The sequence below is a fragment of the Wyeomyia smithii genome, chromosome 1 (genome assembly GCF_029784165.1).
Source record: "Wyeomyia smithii strain HCP4-BCI-WySm-NY-G18 chromosome 1, ASM2978416v1, whole genome shotgun sequence".
Lineage (NCBI taxonomy): Eukaryota > Metazoa > Arthropoda > Insecta > Diptera > Culicidae > Wyeomyia > Wyeomyia smithii.
Window position 1 is genome coordinate 22,626,120 of NC_073694.1, and position 17,095 is coordinate 22,643,214.

Below are 17,095 nucleotides of genomic sequence, written 5' to 3' on the forward strand. Positions count from 1 at the left end.
GCGATCGATAAACTCACCGGTTCGTAAATATTTTCACTATCGTTCGAATTGTCCTGATCGTCTCCGAACGAGGAAAAGTTTTCTATGGTCAACTCGCTCAGCTCCTCGTAATCGTTATTGCTGGTTGGAAGGAGGCTTCTTGCACTGCTTGTGGTTCCCAAGACCGCGTTGGCCTTTTCCTGTAGGCGACCAGTTTCTCGATCACGTATCATTTCGACCTTAATTCGTTGTCCTTCAACAAGATCCGGTTCTAGGGATCCATGTCCGAAAAGATTCAGTCGCCGGGATTTCTTCAAACTCAAATCAACCACAGCGTAGATCGGCTCCAACTTCTCCGCGGCGGGTGGTTCCCCCGAGGCGTTACCGGCAAGCTTCTTTGGCGACGATCGATTCAACTCGGTTCGGCTACTGTAGTTCTGACTAGATTTGTGCAGATCACTGCTGTGACTGTTGCTCCGTAGCCGAGTCGAAGCCGTGAGACCGGCTGCCGAAGCCGCTTTTGCGCTCCGGTACAAAGTGTCCGTAGAACCGACACTTCTTCCGGCCCCTCTGCCACTTAAGGTGAACCCGTTCTTCGTGAGGGAAATTGTGATGCTGAGGAAAAATAAAATAATTTTGCTTAAAAATAAAATGTCTGTAAAATAATGCTTTGTTCCAGTCAGCTAGAGGACTTATTATTCAAACACAAACGTTTCATGATCATCAACGCGTTCGAGCGTAACTCAGTCTAAAACTCCGATTGCCCAACGCCCAATGCCCATTTTTTTTTCAATTTTCACTCGTTGCATACTTTCATTTCAAACAAAATAGCATCGATTACAGCACCACATTACATTAAATCACTTTACTGCCCTCCAATGGCAAGGCTGGGCGCGGCCGCGATCAGCAATCATACGCGCTCGCAAAAGTTCACTCATTTACCAATTACGAAAAAAAATTGAATCGAACCATTTCGCAATCCATCCCCTTCGTGGGTATCCACTCCGCGCGCGCACTTGCCTTGCCAAGATTAATTTTGCGCTCGATTAATCCTCGCCTAGATGTTTACTCCCCCCAGCCCTCACCTCACCGCTAGACAAACTCTCTTACCTTTCAGCGCTCCATTTGGCCAGATGGTTATGGTTAATATCCGCGAGCGGTTTCGAATCCATCATCATCGCCGGCAGCAGCAGATCCGGCCTGGCGCTTCCGATTGCGGTCGCGGTTGCCACTCGCAAATCCGTTACACTGCTGTTGGTTCTTTTGGCACTTCCCCGCGCACTTTTCAAACTACTTCCGAATCGTCGCAGATCACCGGTGCTGGCTGCCAGACTGACAACGACGTTCTCGACACTTTGACCGCCAGCCACTCTCTGGCTGATTCGTTTCGCCACTAGCGTTGGGGCCTCCAGTTTGCTTCCTCCGGCTCCTGCCTCACCGCCACCAATAAACATACTGTTGATCCGACACACCTCAACGGACTGATGCATTCTCTCCCGATCGGTGTGCAGTCGGAAGTTGTTGTTGTTGTTATTGTTGTTGCCTAAGGCTGTGGTTGCCTCACTGCTTTCCTCTGCTGCACCACTGCTTTTCACGTGCTTCACTTGGTCCGCCCCCCACCGCCTGCCGGCTTCGTTTAGCTCTTCCCCCAGGCTGTTGCTGGTTCTTGTCGTTGTCGTCGTCGCTTTGATCCCCTTTGAGTCCCCTCGACCGAGGTTACCGTTACTGATAGCACGCGCTACTACTGCTGCTGCTGCTACTGGTACTGCCGATGGTGTCGAAGCTGGTTTTTCATCATTTTCCCTACAGCGCAAAGGAAGAGATAGAGGGAGAACGAAACGGAGAGATAAATATAGAATTTTTCCAGGTTATGGTTTTTCAGCGGGCAGTTTAGTTGCAAGCAGGCAGGCAGGCATGCATGCCTGCCTGCTTGCATTCAGATTGTGAGGCAAGTCTTTTCAGGTTTTTTTTACTAATGTTTCTCGCTTCTGGCATAAGGGACATAAGGAAGGGTCTTCCCTTGATGAGCTTATGTTCACTATTGAGTGGAAGTGCGTTTTGCGTTCCGGTAGAGTAGATGGACTGTTTTTGGTGCAGCAACTATCCGTGTTATGTGTGTTGCAGCGGATTCGAAGAAAACGAACTTTACCCTAGTTTTATGTTGGAGGGATTTCATGCAAATGCTTCTCGGATTTCAGTGAAACTTTGGAAGTTCGGTGACAATGGTTGAAATATTCTAAAACAGGGTACAAAGTTTGGATTTATATCACTTTTTTTTTAATAAAAAAAAAACAAAATATCAAAGAAACTTTTATCCTAAAATCTCATAATAAAAAAATTCCGGAATCCGCGTAAAAAAACCGCGTAAATTCCGGAATCCGCGTAAAAAAACGCGTAAATTCCGGAATCCGCGTAAAAAAACCAGCGTTCATTGAGCATTCCGAGTGAAGGGAAACCAAAATCCGCGCAAAAAAAACCGCGTAAATTCTGGAATCCGCGTAAAAAACCGCGTAAATTCCGGAATCCGCGTAAAAAAGCCGCGTAAAAAAACCCGTGTAAAAAGCGACCTTAGTGTACTTTCGTAGGTTCAACATTCTAAATTTAAAGTTGTGAATTTACTATAAACTTGAGAATAATGGCATCGAAGGAAAAAATTTGAAAAAAAAAACACAAATATGAAAAATATTGTGTAAAATCTTCTTTTGTTATCGTTCTGTTACAAAATATCGGTTGATTATATAGAAGAAAATAATCTGCATTTCATAATTGTTGCTGAGAGTTCGACTGTTGAAGTTATTAAGGCGTTAAATGTATTTTTGGCTTAACAGTCTCAAAAAAGTAGAACGACTTTAGTTTTTTATTGTCCGACGTTTCGTCACTGATCAGTGACATCTTCAGGGGAATATGCAGGGGTTTATTAACGATTAGTAGCTGTTTTCTATACTAAAGTAGTTAACAAATAATTTTCATCTAACTAATTGTCTGCGGCTATTGTATCTGTAACTTACATAAATCTTTTTCATTCCTTGTCAGTATTTTTTGTAAGCTTATCGTCAGCAATAATAGGTTCGTTTACTTTTAACTTAAACCTTTTTTTTCACATTTTTTGTTTTCTTTATATTCTTTTATTTATTCTTTAATTTATTTTTATTTTTTTTAAGTATTTTTTTTTATTTTTTTTTTATTTTTTTTTTTTTTATTTTTTTTTTAATCTATTTTTAGGCTGTTTTACTTATTTTAAAATATCTTGATATATTTTGAATTTTTCTTATTTTTTTTACTTCTTCCAATTTTTTTAATACAATCTTTTTAAATGTTTTCAATTTTTTTACTATTTTTTTAATTTTTATTTCATTCTATGAATCAGTTAGGGAACGTCTATGAATGACGCATCACGAAAATAACTATTTTCGATACCCTGTCCTTCATCTTCATCTTTACGATCCTCACAATTTTCCGCATGGGTTGCAACGCTTTGTCAAATAGTCCCCTTCCCTTCTCCTAAACTGTTACGTATGCCTTACGACGTTTCAGCTTTAGATAAGTAATATTCAAAATAGAAAAATATTTTCTATATATAATCGAGTCTAAAATGTTATATAATCGAGTCCAACTTGAAGTTGATTCAAAATGAGACCAGGAGAGCGTTTCCATGCCAAATAGTCTGGAAAATTGCAAAATTCAATTGAATGAATCTTTGCACACTATTTGGATTAGCAAACTGCGTATTTTTAACAGGTGGATGAATGTTTGGAGGCTTTTTATATCTTTTGAACATAGCACTAGTTGTATTTGGAGAGTAAATGAAAAAAAAACTGTACGATTTTGAAGTCTAGTGCCATTGTGCGACGGTTAAATTTGCATGCTTTGACAAACAACACTTTGAAGTTTTCATTAAAGGCAGACAGTGTGTGCAGCTGGAGAAGTGAAAAATAAGCGAAATGAGAGCATGATACAGCCTTGGAAAAATATACCGCATCCAGACGGCTAATTTTTTACTTAAATTAAAAATAAAACTTTGTTAAAAAAAGTGACGGTTGACCTCAGATGAAAAACAGTTTCATACACGCCTTACAGTAGACCTACAGATTTTTTAAATTTATTCAACAAAGGATTTTTTACAGAAGCAAGTCCAAATTTAATGAATAATATCGATTAATGAATATCGCGATCGAATTGGCCAGTACACAGTCATTTTATCTCTAGAAAATCAGAAAGTCTCGTACGAAAAGTAAGAAGAATTCTCGAAATGGTGACCTAGAGGCAAGAGACATTTTTTGCTATCTTAAAAAAAACTCCAGAAACTTGAGTACGGCAAATTCAGAAGCTCTATTGTGCAAAATAAAGGCAGTACCTAAATGATAAAATTTCGCAGATTTCCAGAAACCGGAAGTCGCCATCTTGAATTTCAAAATCTCGTCGGGCACAGATTTCCGAGATCTAAGCGTCATCCTGGTTCCGAAAATGCAACTATTCGGGGGATTTATGAATTTTTTCCACAGTTTCATACTAATTCCCAGAAACCGAAAATCGCCATCTTATATTTGAAAATGGCATCAGACATCATGTTCTGGTCATCAGCAATCAACTTCTGGCCTCTAAATACGACCAAGGTCCGAAAGTCATCGAATTGATTCGAAAAGTTCTCATAATGCATGAAAAATCAATATTTTTAACCCCTCCCTTTCTTCAGGGATTGTCTCTCCACCTTTTAAAAAAGTCTACGACCACCTCCTTTGTAAAAGGAACTCGTATGTCAAATTTATCTGTTATTTAAAAAAATAGATATATAGATTGGGATCTTAGGAATTTCGGATATTGGAATTTAAGGATGCTAGTATTTCAAGATTTAAAAATTCCAATTGGGATCTTGGGCAAGCTCGTATTTGGGTGTTGGGAAGCCTGGGGCATGTGACGAGCACCTCAGTAGCAGAGCAACGGAAGTAATCATTGGAGTGCCTACAAACAACAGTAGTGTCCCAGTTCCCGATATCCTGAAGATCAAACGGGAAATTGGGTCACTTAAGAACAACAGAGCCGCCGGCAAGGACAGGCGACCGGCAGAGCTTTATAAACATGGAAAAGGGGCACAAGCAACAGCACTCCACTGGGTAATCTCTAGGATTTGGGAGGAAGAGAGACTACCAGAGGAATGGATGGAAGAAGTTGTATGTCCCATCTATAGAAAGGGCGATCGGCTACAAGGCAGCAACTACCGCGCCATAACGCTGATCAACGCTGCCTAGAAAGTTCTCTCCGTCTATCTCCGAAAAAATTCGTAGGGCAGTACCAAGCGAGCTTTACACAAGCACGCGCTACTACGGATCAAATTTTCACTCTCCGGCAGGTCCTTCAGAAATGCCGGAAGTACAACGTGCCCACACTTCATGTCTTCGTGGACTTCAATGCAGCGTATGATACAGTCAATTGAGACCAGCTATGGCAAATAATGCACTTCTACGGTTTTCCGAATAAACTGACAACCAGGGATCGTCTAACTACTCAGAGCTGTGCAAAAAATCTTCGTGCGTCTCGCAGATTTTTGTGCACGTCTCCAATATTTGGAAGGAGTAAGAGACGAAGAGAGAGAGATTTTATACTTGAGAGTCAGAGATCGGGTGCTACTCATTTTTTTGCGTGCAAAGCACACGCCGTTGGGAGACTGCACAATAATTTCTAGAGAGACGAGTAAGAGCAGTTCGGATTGCACTGTACATTTCGTTTCCAAAGAGACAAGTAAGTGCAGTTCGCATGTCACAGCACTCTTTATCCGTCTCTTTCCGGAGATGTCTCTGTGCAATTATGTGCAATGAAAGCGTTCGAAACTTGATACGAATGTTGCATTGAAATCTGTGTAGGGGGATGAGGGGCATAATAAGCACACGGGGTGAAATGGGCACCCCTCTCATATGCGAAACTACGCATTTTTTAATACAATGTGGTATGTGGAACTGTTCCGTAGTTACTACAGTATATCTTGATGTAGAACAAAAGTGATTCGTCTGTTTAAAACATGGAAATATACTGAAAAAATCAACTTGGTTCCCGGATGTTGGAAAAATTATTATTATTGCGCACTACAAAATAAGCTTATACGGTCGTGGCTCAATCAAGTATGTAGACACATCAATATGACGTATGGGTCGTACCCCAAATTTCACCATCATTGACGTTTTGATTTTAAGCTATAATTAGTGTTAAAAACTCATTTTAACTTTAACTAATTCGATAGGAGCGAAATGGTCACCTATAGTTGGGGTGAAATAAGACAAGGTGTGTTGTCACATAAATTTACCTGAAATTCATCTCAGTCGACTTATTTCAGTCGTTCTGTTTCCATAGTCAGTGTTTGTTTACAGTGATGGTGCGAACATATATTAAAAAATCTTTGAAGCCGAATCGGTCAGAAAAAAGGACTGCAGGCAGAACTGGCCACCATAAGGCGCGACGGGACATTTACGAAACAAGCCGCCAAGTATCATGGCAGTTTTGCACTGAAGACAGCCCTTAAATTTTTGTCGTTTTCCATGCTTAAATCAGCAACCGAATTAGGAGCCCATTATGCCCCTATTCCCCCTACGAGTCAGCAGGAAGCCGCAAACGGGCAAAATTTTCACACAGCACAGGCATAATCAGGGCTGCCACTCGCATTTTTAAATACATTTAACTACTGCACAAGAAATGTAAAGCTTGCTTAATTTTGTGGGTTTCGTTGGAAGGTCGAGAAAGTCCGTAATCAATATCTTTAAAACGTCGAATTATAGAGAATAAAAAGCACCTAGAAAAGGAACAATTTCCTCTCTTGAATATGTTATAAACATGGGTTTTGTTGTTAATTAAATTAAATTTTAAAGTCTACTGTACTACTGTAAAATTTACTGTAGCAAACAGTTTTATAAGTTGAGTGCGCGGGAAAATGTGCAGCGCAGAATTACCCGCAGTCACGGTACGTCTTTCTGCACTATACTGGGGTAAATTCTGTGAGGTCTCCTGAACGACACGAAAGGGATCCGAACTGCTTTTACTCGTCTCTTTGGGAATTGATGTGCAGTCTCCCAACATCGTGCATTCTACTCGTAAAAAAAAATGAGTAGCACCCGATCCCTGAGTAAGAGACATCTCCGGAAAGAGACGGATAAAGTGTGTTGTGACATGCTACCTGCACTTACTTGTCTCTTTGGAAACGAATGTACAGTGCAATCCGAACTGCTCTTACTCGTCTCTTTAGAAATTTATGTGCAGTCTCCCAACGGCGTGTGCTTTGCACGCAAAAAAATGAGTAGCACCCGATCCCTGCTGACAACTTATCAAAGCTACCTTAGACGAGTGATATGTCACGTGTGCATTAGACTGGAACACGGTTATATGGGAAAAAAGCGATAGTGTTATTGTTTTGAAAATTCACTTTTTCAAAACTTATTCTCTATAAATTCCCAGTTGGGTCCTAAAAATATATCGACACATGATATTTGTAGGAAATTTTCCTGAGAAAAACTCTTCTGAAGACCGTATGGCGCTACGATGCTTGTAGAAACAGCTATTCACCCCAAACTGATTGAATGTCTGACGGACAGCTCACCATTGAAATTATTTTGTCCTAGCACTTATTGGTCGTTTTATCTTTTATTATAAACTAAATTAAGTTAATTACAAATTTCGCTGATGCATGATCTTCGCCCTACATTAGAGAACAATTTCAGGTAACAATTAAACAAAAATGTTTTTAAAGGCACCCACAGAATTTTTATTAATTTTAAATTGTGCTATGATTTGTAACAGTACAAAAAAGAATTTAATTAACATTCAAACTGATTTATGATTGCTGATAGTAAGCAATAAAAATATCAAAAGAGTGCAATAAAGTTTCTCAACATCAACAACTTTTAACAAGTTTAATAAATTGGTCATACTGGAGGAGTACAATTAACATCAAATTGAACCTATGGGTACTAAGTTACTCAATCGTAACTCAATAGTTTTTTATAGCGCTGCCAACTTGGGCGATATTGAACAGTGCAAACAGATTTGCACTGTTTGCTTGTTTATGGGGTTGTAAAGTTCTGATCTTTCCGGCGCTTCACGCGATCCCAACCTAACACCGGTGCAGGTTCAGGTTCAGCCTGCGGAGAGGATCGGACTGAAGCGACTATAACCTTTGCAAATCGTGACAAGCCGATGAAGGCGTGTACGACGACGACGACGACGTGTTTTCAATTAAACATCACTGGGACAGACGAGTTCTACGTTCTACTGACCTACACAGGGTTGGTAAAGTTTATTTTGCTCCCCATCAGATAAAACGGGGCAGCGACAAATAAGAGCAAAAAAAAAGGTTTCTGAAGTGAAAATGGAATAGTTCCGTGTGTCACCCCGCGTTCCTAGTTGACATGCTAATAATGCAATACCGGGCGTATGTGTGTTGGTATTCACCTCGACCGGAACGGTCCCAGTGCGAGCAGTTGAAGTGCTCTAAGTCTGCTGTCAACATGCCGCGGTATGCTCCAGGGTGGTGACCTCGATTACAACTGGGTGGTTTGAGCAAGCCTCAACTATGGAAAATAGTTAAATCCTCGACAGACTTCTAAGTTATTTTCAAAATGTTAACGCTGTCCACACACAGCATTAACGAACTTGTACTTGAATAATTTGCATTGAGCATTTCTTGTACAGCCCGTGTGGTCACCACTTGTACCGCGGCGGTCTGTCTGATAGCGTCGGATAGCCACTACGGGGTCAAGTTAGAGCAATACAAACAACTTCTTCAAAGAAACAAGTTTAACATTAACAGTTTTGCTTTTGGCGGCGCGGTCGCAATGGTAATAATCACCAGCTGTGTGAGGAGCACGTGACGAGTACCTGCTCTCACATGTATGCATGGATAGTTTAGTCATGTTGCATTATGTCGTGCCGGCCGCGTCGATTACACAACTTGTCGACCGGTGAATTTTGAAATCTTCATTTGCTTTTCTATGTAGCACAAAGAAGTGAAGCAGAAGAAATGTCTTACTGGGTAGACCTTCAACTTTAAGTGAGTTAGTTGAACTTCTCGAAAGTCGAGTGAAAGGCTGAATAAAAGTGTCCATAGTTAAAACGAGCGATAACAGTAGCAAAAATCAGAATCAGGACGATAAACGTAAAGTGGATGAAAATTCAAAGGTTAACGAAGTCCAGATAAGAACATATGTACAGATTAAAAAAAAGCAGTTCAAGCTTACTATAAACTATAAAAACTATAAAAAATAGGAGAAACATAAACGAAAACAAGTCTGCACTACAAAATGTAGTAAAAAGAAGATTGGGTGACGAAACTGTTCTATCTCATATTTATCGCATTTAGGTTATTACTCACCAAACCAAAGAAAGAACTGAACAAGAATTGAATCATTACCGTGTTTAGCTATTTGGACCATGGTACCAAAAACAATGATTCAGCGCAAAGCTCATTTTATATCGTTTTTATTTGGGTCTCCCTCGGATTGTTGAACCGTGTCGCTCGGAGGAGAAATTGTAGTTTTATTTATTTGTGTAAGCATTCACACGAGCTGCTGCTGTAGGTTGATAACGAGTTTCGATAGCGACAAAGCGGAGTGGAGCGCTTGGAGTTACTCAAGCCCCATTTGAGGTTTAGGAAACCCTGCACATCGTTGAGGTTGTTGCGTTCGATGCACCCACCATGAAAAACGGATCGTGAAACGATTTCAAAAGTGATGAAAACCTATATGCAAATCTCCGGCTGCAGGCTGTTGGTCAACTTTCGGTCTCGCTTGTATTTTTTTCTCTCTCACTCCCTTTTTTTTACTTCTACAGGCAGTCACGTCTATTGCCCCCGACCCACACACTTCTTTACGGGTTCATAACGATGATAATCACTGCACTGCTTCTGTACACACCCATGATGTGCAACCAGCATCGTAAATATGTCGAGCAGATAACTAACTAAACGTTTCCATTAGAGTAAACAAAACAGATTGCCCCTGCTTGCCGTCCCTCGTCTCTAACGGTAGCAAACTGTCAATAGCAACGGACGGAGATTGCTTACAAATAAAATGAAAAAAAAAAATGATGGAAAAAAGAGAGCACAGCGTGAATCGCCGGGGCCCGTCTTTGGTTTCCTGTACTCCACTCCATGATAATACCCATGTAGGTTTAAATTTCACACAAACCGTCTATTCTATATCTGATCCGTCTGGGTCTGGGATGGGAGCGTTTACTTGGAATGGATTATTTTTTTCTTTGAAATGGGGAGTTTCACGTCGATGCGCTCAGTCCTGATTCCAACAAAACTTCATTAAAGTTTGGATAAATATAATCTCTTACAAAAGTCTTGGAACCTTTTTGAATGGTATTTTGACGTTTTCGATCTTGGTTGATATTTTTGAACTTTTTTATCGTTTTCTTTAGGTGAGCTTTGTAGCCGCAAGGTTACAGAGTCCGCTTTGATTAGCTCATGGCCGTGGGTTCGAATCTTAGTAGAATCAGGCCATTTGATTGTCAAAGGACTTTGACATGGGTTTATTCTTAGGCTCTGTTCTGTTCTGAGTAACGTGTAATAGTACTCTTCAGGGAATTGTAATTATGGCGCGGTCTTGGCTGAAGGAACGAGGTTTCGATAAGATTCCTTCCTCTTGACAAAATATAAGTCCTACTTATAATAAAACTTACCAGAGGTGAAGCATTGAGTGCTTCTTCAGGGAATTGCGATTGTGACGCGGTGGAACGAGGTTTCGATAAGACTCCTTCCTCTTGACATAATATGTCCCTCTTAGAATTAACCTGGCTAGAGAGGAACGTTAGGTGTAGCCTCAGTTCAGGGAATTGTAATTTGGCGATATTGGTAGGATAGAAAGAGGCTCGGTATAGTAGAGCAGTAAGCTTGAAACGAAAGGGTAAACTCTCACACACAAGCACGGATATAAACGAAGCGTATCATTCACTTCAATAGTGATACTGCCAATAATATGAAGTGCGGAGTAGAGATGGTCGGGTTTCGGGTTTTCGAGCCCGAAACCCGGAACCAGAACCCGACCCGTACCCGACGGGTTCGGGTCGGGTTCGGGTTTGAAAATTTTTAAAAGTGTCGGGTACGGGTCGGGTTCGGGTTTCGTGAAAAAAAAACGTTCGGGTTCGGGTTTGAAAATGCCGGGCTTAGGTCGGGTTTGGGTATGAAAACCCCAAAACCCGACTATAAAATCTCGGGTTCGGGTTTCACTATTTTGGGTTCGGGTCGGGTTCGGGTTTCATGGAAATAAAATTTTCGGGTTCGGGTCGGGTTCGGGTTTGAACGAAAAAAAAAGTTTCGGGTTCGGGTCGGGCTCGGGTTTCGACCGAAAAAAAAATTCGGGTTCGAGTCGGGTACGGGTTTGAAAAACATCAAACCCGACCTTCTCTAGTGCGGAGTACAGAAAACACCTGGACAATATTACAATAGATCAAATGACTCTGGTCGCAATGATGAGTCCACACGAAGAAAAAAACGTTTAATTTTCTTTCGGCGATATTTTTGTACTTGTTTTGACTATTTTGACCTTTTATAGAGTTTTTTGACCATGGTAAATGTTTTTGATATCTATTGAACTTTTTACCTTTTTTAACATTTTTGACTTTTCAGGCAATTTTGACTAAATTATGACTTGATGCTTTAAGTAATTTTCAATTCTAAATTCTGAACTTCTTTGACATTTGTGGCCTGTTCATCTATTGTGACTTTTTTGACACTTTGAACTTTTTCTGCTTCTTTTTATTCTCTTTTTAACATTTTTTTGGCATTTTAGCCAATAGATTTTTCCGCGCAGATATTTTCGATTTTTTGACACTTCCAAGTTTTTGATAATTTTTCACACTTTTCAATCCTGTAGTATTTTTACTCATTTGTATGTTTTTGCGCTTGATTGATCTTTTGTGTGTTTTTGACCGTTTTTACGCTTTTCGACATTAATAACTTTTTATTTGATATTTGTTGCTGTTTTTTTAGCATTTAGGCATATTTTGTTTTTGGTCTTTTTGATTATTTTTCACCTCTTTTTGTTCATATTTATTTTATTTTTTTCCAAAATTTCCTATTTCCTTACTAGTTTTTTTTTTTTTGCTTAAACCAGTTAAAAACTTTCATACTCCTTTCGTACTTGTTTTGACATTTTCTGCCTTTTTCAAATACAGGTCGGACTCGATTATCCGGAACATCAAAAAAAAATTCATTCCGGACAATCGAGTTTTCCGGATAATTGAATCACACAAAAAATACTAAAATTTTGCGATTAACGAGCATAAAATAAATATTTCTTTTCTTTATTTACTTGTACTATGCAGTGGCGTAACCATAAGTTATTTCTGAGGCAAAAAGATGTAAAATCTTGAGAAGCAAAAAAATTAATTGGACATTGATTATTTTCACTAAATTCGAACATGTCCCAAACATGCCGGAAGTGACTTAAATGGTAACAAATATGCCAGAAGGGATGGTAAAGACAAAATCGAGTCCGACCTGTATATGAGAAGTTTTGAAACACAAGTAACCTTATTCAACATTTGTTGTCTTTCTCAACGTGATTGATATTTTTAGGTATTTTTGACCAAATTATGCCTCGTTACTTAAAGCATTTCCAATTTTTTTTTCTTTATTATTTTTGAACTTTTCAACATTGTTGACCTTCAACAATTTTAGTTTTTTAATATTTCTTCTCTTTTTCTAACATTTTTTATTCGACCTTTCTGTTTTTTCCAAATTCTGCTCTGGTTTAATTTTTTGAAGCTATTCATGACAGGTGACAACTAGAAAAATGAGATTTTGAAGGCACTCCTACTTCACAACGAACACGCTCAGAAAGAAATGAGAGTATGTATAATGTATATGAAAGCTCTCTCTTACCTCTGTCAGTTTTTTTTCGTTTTGTTTATGCATGCACTTGGCAAAATGGCGTCGAAACAAGGAGCATGCCGCAAGCGCATTGTACGGTTCGCTCTAAACTGCATAACAATTTTGGCAAAACATCCACGGTAAACCCTTTGGAGAGCAGAAATCTCCCGAAGTCGACTGTGAATGATTACCTGCACACCGCAACAATAATTTGCCAGGAAGGTAGTGGAAGATCGGCTAAAGTAGTGAACATACAAAGACTTTTTGCTTTTTTGTCAAAATTATGATTCAAGCCTAGTGATTTGGCTATCAATCAAGAAGTATACCAGAACGAATGTTTGAACCAAAGTTGCTGATTAGTGATTACACAGTGCACAATGGTCCAGAAACCAAATTTAGGGGGAAATTCGGGTCTAGAGCTCTATAGCAACATTTTAGAGAAAAACTTTCTTCTACGAAGCTGTTACATATGATAAAGCGCTTATTGAAAAATTATCAAAAATTGGGGTGACCAACATTTTCGATGCAATCAAGTATCTAACTTTTTTATCTTTGTAGATAGAAGAAAAACTTGTTCTACAATGTTATTGCTCCATTAATTTTAAGTGACTTTATAAAAAAAAGTTTCTCTCTATCTTTGAAAACAACCGATTTATATTGAAAAAAAAACACATTTTACGCTCTAACTTTTTTATTCTAAGTTTCATCTCAAAACTGTCTTCGAACGACTTTTAGATATTTATAAGAGAAACAATTTGCAATGCTGACATCGTAAATATCTCAAGTTTACTCAAAGTTATTAATATTTTTCATCAAAAAATATGCGCTTTTCATTTGTAAGTCATTCTTTTTTGGGCAAACATAAAAAATATCTCTTGGTCTCATTTTGAAGGACATACTTGACTCTATAAATGGATGAAATTTCAAAAATATGTTATTTTTTAAATTTGAGTAAATTCAATTTAAAAATAAGACGAAAATTTTAATAATTTTATGCATTATGCATATAAAAGCACCCACATTTATTTTTTGGTATTTTTTCTTATAACTACGAACCTTTAATTTGATCCAAAAAGATTGAAAATCGAGATTGGCGCATTAATGGTAATGCGCTAATCTCTAAAAGTGGTAGTCAAATTATGTCTTATATTGAGTAAAAAAATCTCAGGAATCGATTGGTAGGGTCTGATCCACGTAAAATGTCAGCAACATATCAATTTTGCCCCGACTTCCCTACAATACAAAAACAGGTTCTTTTCGACGTAAGATTAATTTATTTGAAATCTGTTTAATGTAATATCGAGAGTGTAAGCGATACTCGAAGATACGATACCAATTTGTCTTCACATGATCCTCCCCCTTTTGCGGGAAGGGGTTGCATTTTTGGCCAGGGGCGGTCAAAACATAGAAATCTCGCTTCAGCTATGAGACAGAATCATCGCATCTTCGTTAAAATAAATGCTGCTGTTGCAAATTCAACCATAAGAAATTATATCGTGTAAAATTTATCTGGGAGGTTTCGCCGAAGATACTATAAGCAAAAGACACACTTTCGAGCTTAATTCTGAAGCAAGTTTGCAATAGCAGCATGCTGTGGCAGTGTTGATGGAAAAATTCAATGGTGAGCCGTTCGTCAGAAATTCATCAGTTGTGGGGCGAATAACTTTCTCTAAAAGCATTGTAGCGCCTTACTGTCTTCAGAAGAGTTGTTCCCAAGAAAATTTCCTACAAATATCATGTATCGATACATTTTTAGGAGCCAACTGGACATCTCTAGAGAACATGTTTTGAAAACGTGGATTTTCCCATATAAAATCGTATGGAAACATAAAAATTCGGACGCAAAAATATAGTTCCACCGATCAATCTGAAAACCCATAAGGAACACAAAAAGTACATGTGAGCTAACATTTGTTATCTGCCCCAACCTACTGAGCATGTGGCTAGAATACCTGACGTAAGAGCCGCCAAAACTGTTCCCGGTGGTTCTGCGTTGTCGAGGAAGTCGCACAACCTGTTGGCTTTCGAGGAGACTGAAAAACGACTGTACAAGACCGTGAAAATGAGTTAATTATTACATCTGAACTCTTTGGCTACGCAGCTCCAGCATTCGACGGTAGAGATTTTCTCAAAACAATTGTTGGCAATTGTTGGCAATATTTCGTTCTAACGTATTTCTGGCGTTTAATAACAACGAGTCAGGGAGCTCATTTCGTATGTGTTTCTGAGTATCGTCCAGAATCATGTGAACCGAAACTGACTGAGCGCACATGCAATCCTGGCAGCGGAAAACGAGGATGCCGATGATTTGAATTTTACTATTCAGAATGATATAATCAGCAGATTGTATGAATAAGTTAGTAAATTTATTCATTCAATCTACTGATACTTGAATTATATATAATCGAAAAAAAGTGATCGATTATGGATCAACAAAAAAGAAAAATAGAGAAGGTGTGTCAGACTGCACAACTGACCTTGAAACAATCTTGAAGTGTTCAAAAAACTGGTTGAAATGAACCCAATGCATAGTCGAATTGACTAAGAAGTCAAGAAAGCTCGACTGCGAGGTTGACAGTCGCCCTAATGATTCAATGAAAATTTGTGAGTGGGTACGCCTTGCTACCTTAACCAACTTTGCACTTTTTAGAAATTTATCTGTACTCAATATATAGAGGTAGAGAAGAAATTGAATTTAAGATCCTACACTTTAAAAAAAAATCAAAACAAAGATTGATTTTTAAAAAATCGCTCCTTCCAGATTTTTTTATAAACAAATATTTAGATAGACAATAGATAATAAATAAAAGTTATGAAATCGGAGTCGAAACCTGCCAAATTTGTCAAATTGCATCAAGCGAACGAACTGTAAAATAGAGTCCTGTTGATGAATACAAAATGCGTAAATAAATAAAACTCATGGTGAGTTCGAACAAATTGCCAATCATAACGGACAAAACGGAAAATGATAGCCTTGGGTTCAACAGAATTGCCGAATCAATTGAAAATTTTTTGTTTGCTAATTTGTCTCCCTCCTTCAGGTGCCTCTAGCATAATTCCCAAGGACTGGAATTTGATAAGCTTTTTTCTTGGAATATGAAAGCGAAAACAAATACCCCCAAGCTGGAACATCTTCGCTTATGCAATAAAAAATGAAAAGGTAAAAAACAGAGGTCATAATTATGTTAAAAGAGCAGTACTTTATCCCAGCTGTAAATGCAACTAAACCGATACCTGAAAACCACAAATTATCAACGGTCCATCATCAATTCGAATTTCTCCATCAAGCACCGGTCACCTTGCACCAAGTGAGAGAAATTCCCCGCCCCAGAACTATCCGCAAACAATTGTAGAAGACAATTACCGTTAATTGCCCCCAATCCTCCGCTCCCCGCCCGGAGAGCAGTTGATCCGCGTGTACTTACCCATCATCATCCACCTCGTTAATGGTCAGTATCTTGTACTTTTTCTGCGCGCCGTTGGCAGCTCCGCGCTCCAGCAGCCTCGCAGTCCCGCTAGCGATGGGCAGCTGCACCAGTTTGCCTACTTTCACGTTCTGGCCGCTGTTGGTGATGCTACCGAACCCGTAGTACAAATTGGGCGCCGACAGGGAGGAGGCCTGCTGCTGCCGCATACCAGCACTGGTGGCCTTGACGATCGTCGGATACGGTGGCATATTGTGCTGCAGCCGTCTGATCGAACTGATCGCCATCTTCGACGGATCATCCGTTGCGTAGTGACCGGTGGCGGCTGACGACGAGCCGATCGATGAAGCGGACGAGGAGGACGATGATAGTGAGGATAGCGAGCGGCGGGTCATCATCGTCGGATGGTGTTGCTGCAGGTTCCTGCCGCCGCTGGCAGTGGCAACGCCATGTAGGCTTGTACGGCTGCGGGGAACAAAAGAGCAGATAATTTTGAATTAGTTTTCTTTGTTGCGTTGATTTTCGCTTTTCTACCGCACGGACTCTGTGGAGGTGTCGATTAGCAATTTTCAATCCACCGAGCCGAGAAACAAAACAAATCGAAATTAATCACATGCTGGGTATTGAAGGCGTATTATGAGCCGGTTATGAAATCACGGGCTTTATGGTTCGAAATAACTTGATTTTCCTGTCGATTGATTATTGTTTTTTTTTTCTTCTTTTTTTGCATAGGCTATAAGCCTTCATTGAGAGGGAATCAAAGCAAAACTAATTGAAGGTCTAATAGATGACAAAATTGGAAACTTCATCCGTCAAGGTCTGCCATTAAGATCAAGAC

General features: G+C 39.4%; 1 protein-coding gene across 2 annotated transcripts in view; it reads right to left on the bottom strand.

Annotated features, from left to right (window-relative positions):
- Nucleotides 1–17,095, bottom strand: part of LOC129717699 (uncharacterized) — a 59,925-nt gene that overhangs the window by 827 nt on the left and 42,003 nt on the right. For both annotated transcript variants that reach the window (XM_055667795.1, XM_055667794.1), the window contains exons 5-7: nucleotides 16,258–16,722; nucleotides 1,090–1,782; nucleotides 18–594 (exon numbers count right to left, since the gene is read on the bottom strand). In XM_055667795.1, coding sequence (XP_055523770.1) covers nucleotides 18–594; nucleotides 1,090–1,782; nucleotides 16,258–16,722 — 1,735 coding nt within the window. The remainder of the gene's footprint in view (nucleotides 1–17; nucleotides 595–1,089; nucleotides 1,783–16,257; nucleotides 16,723–17,095) is intronic.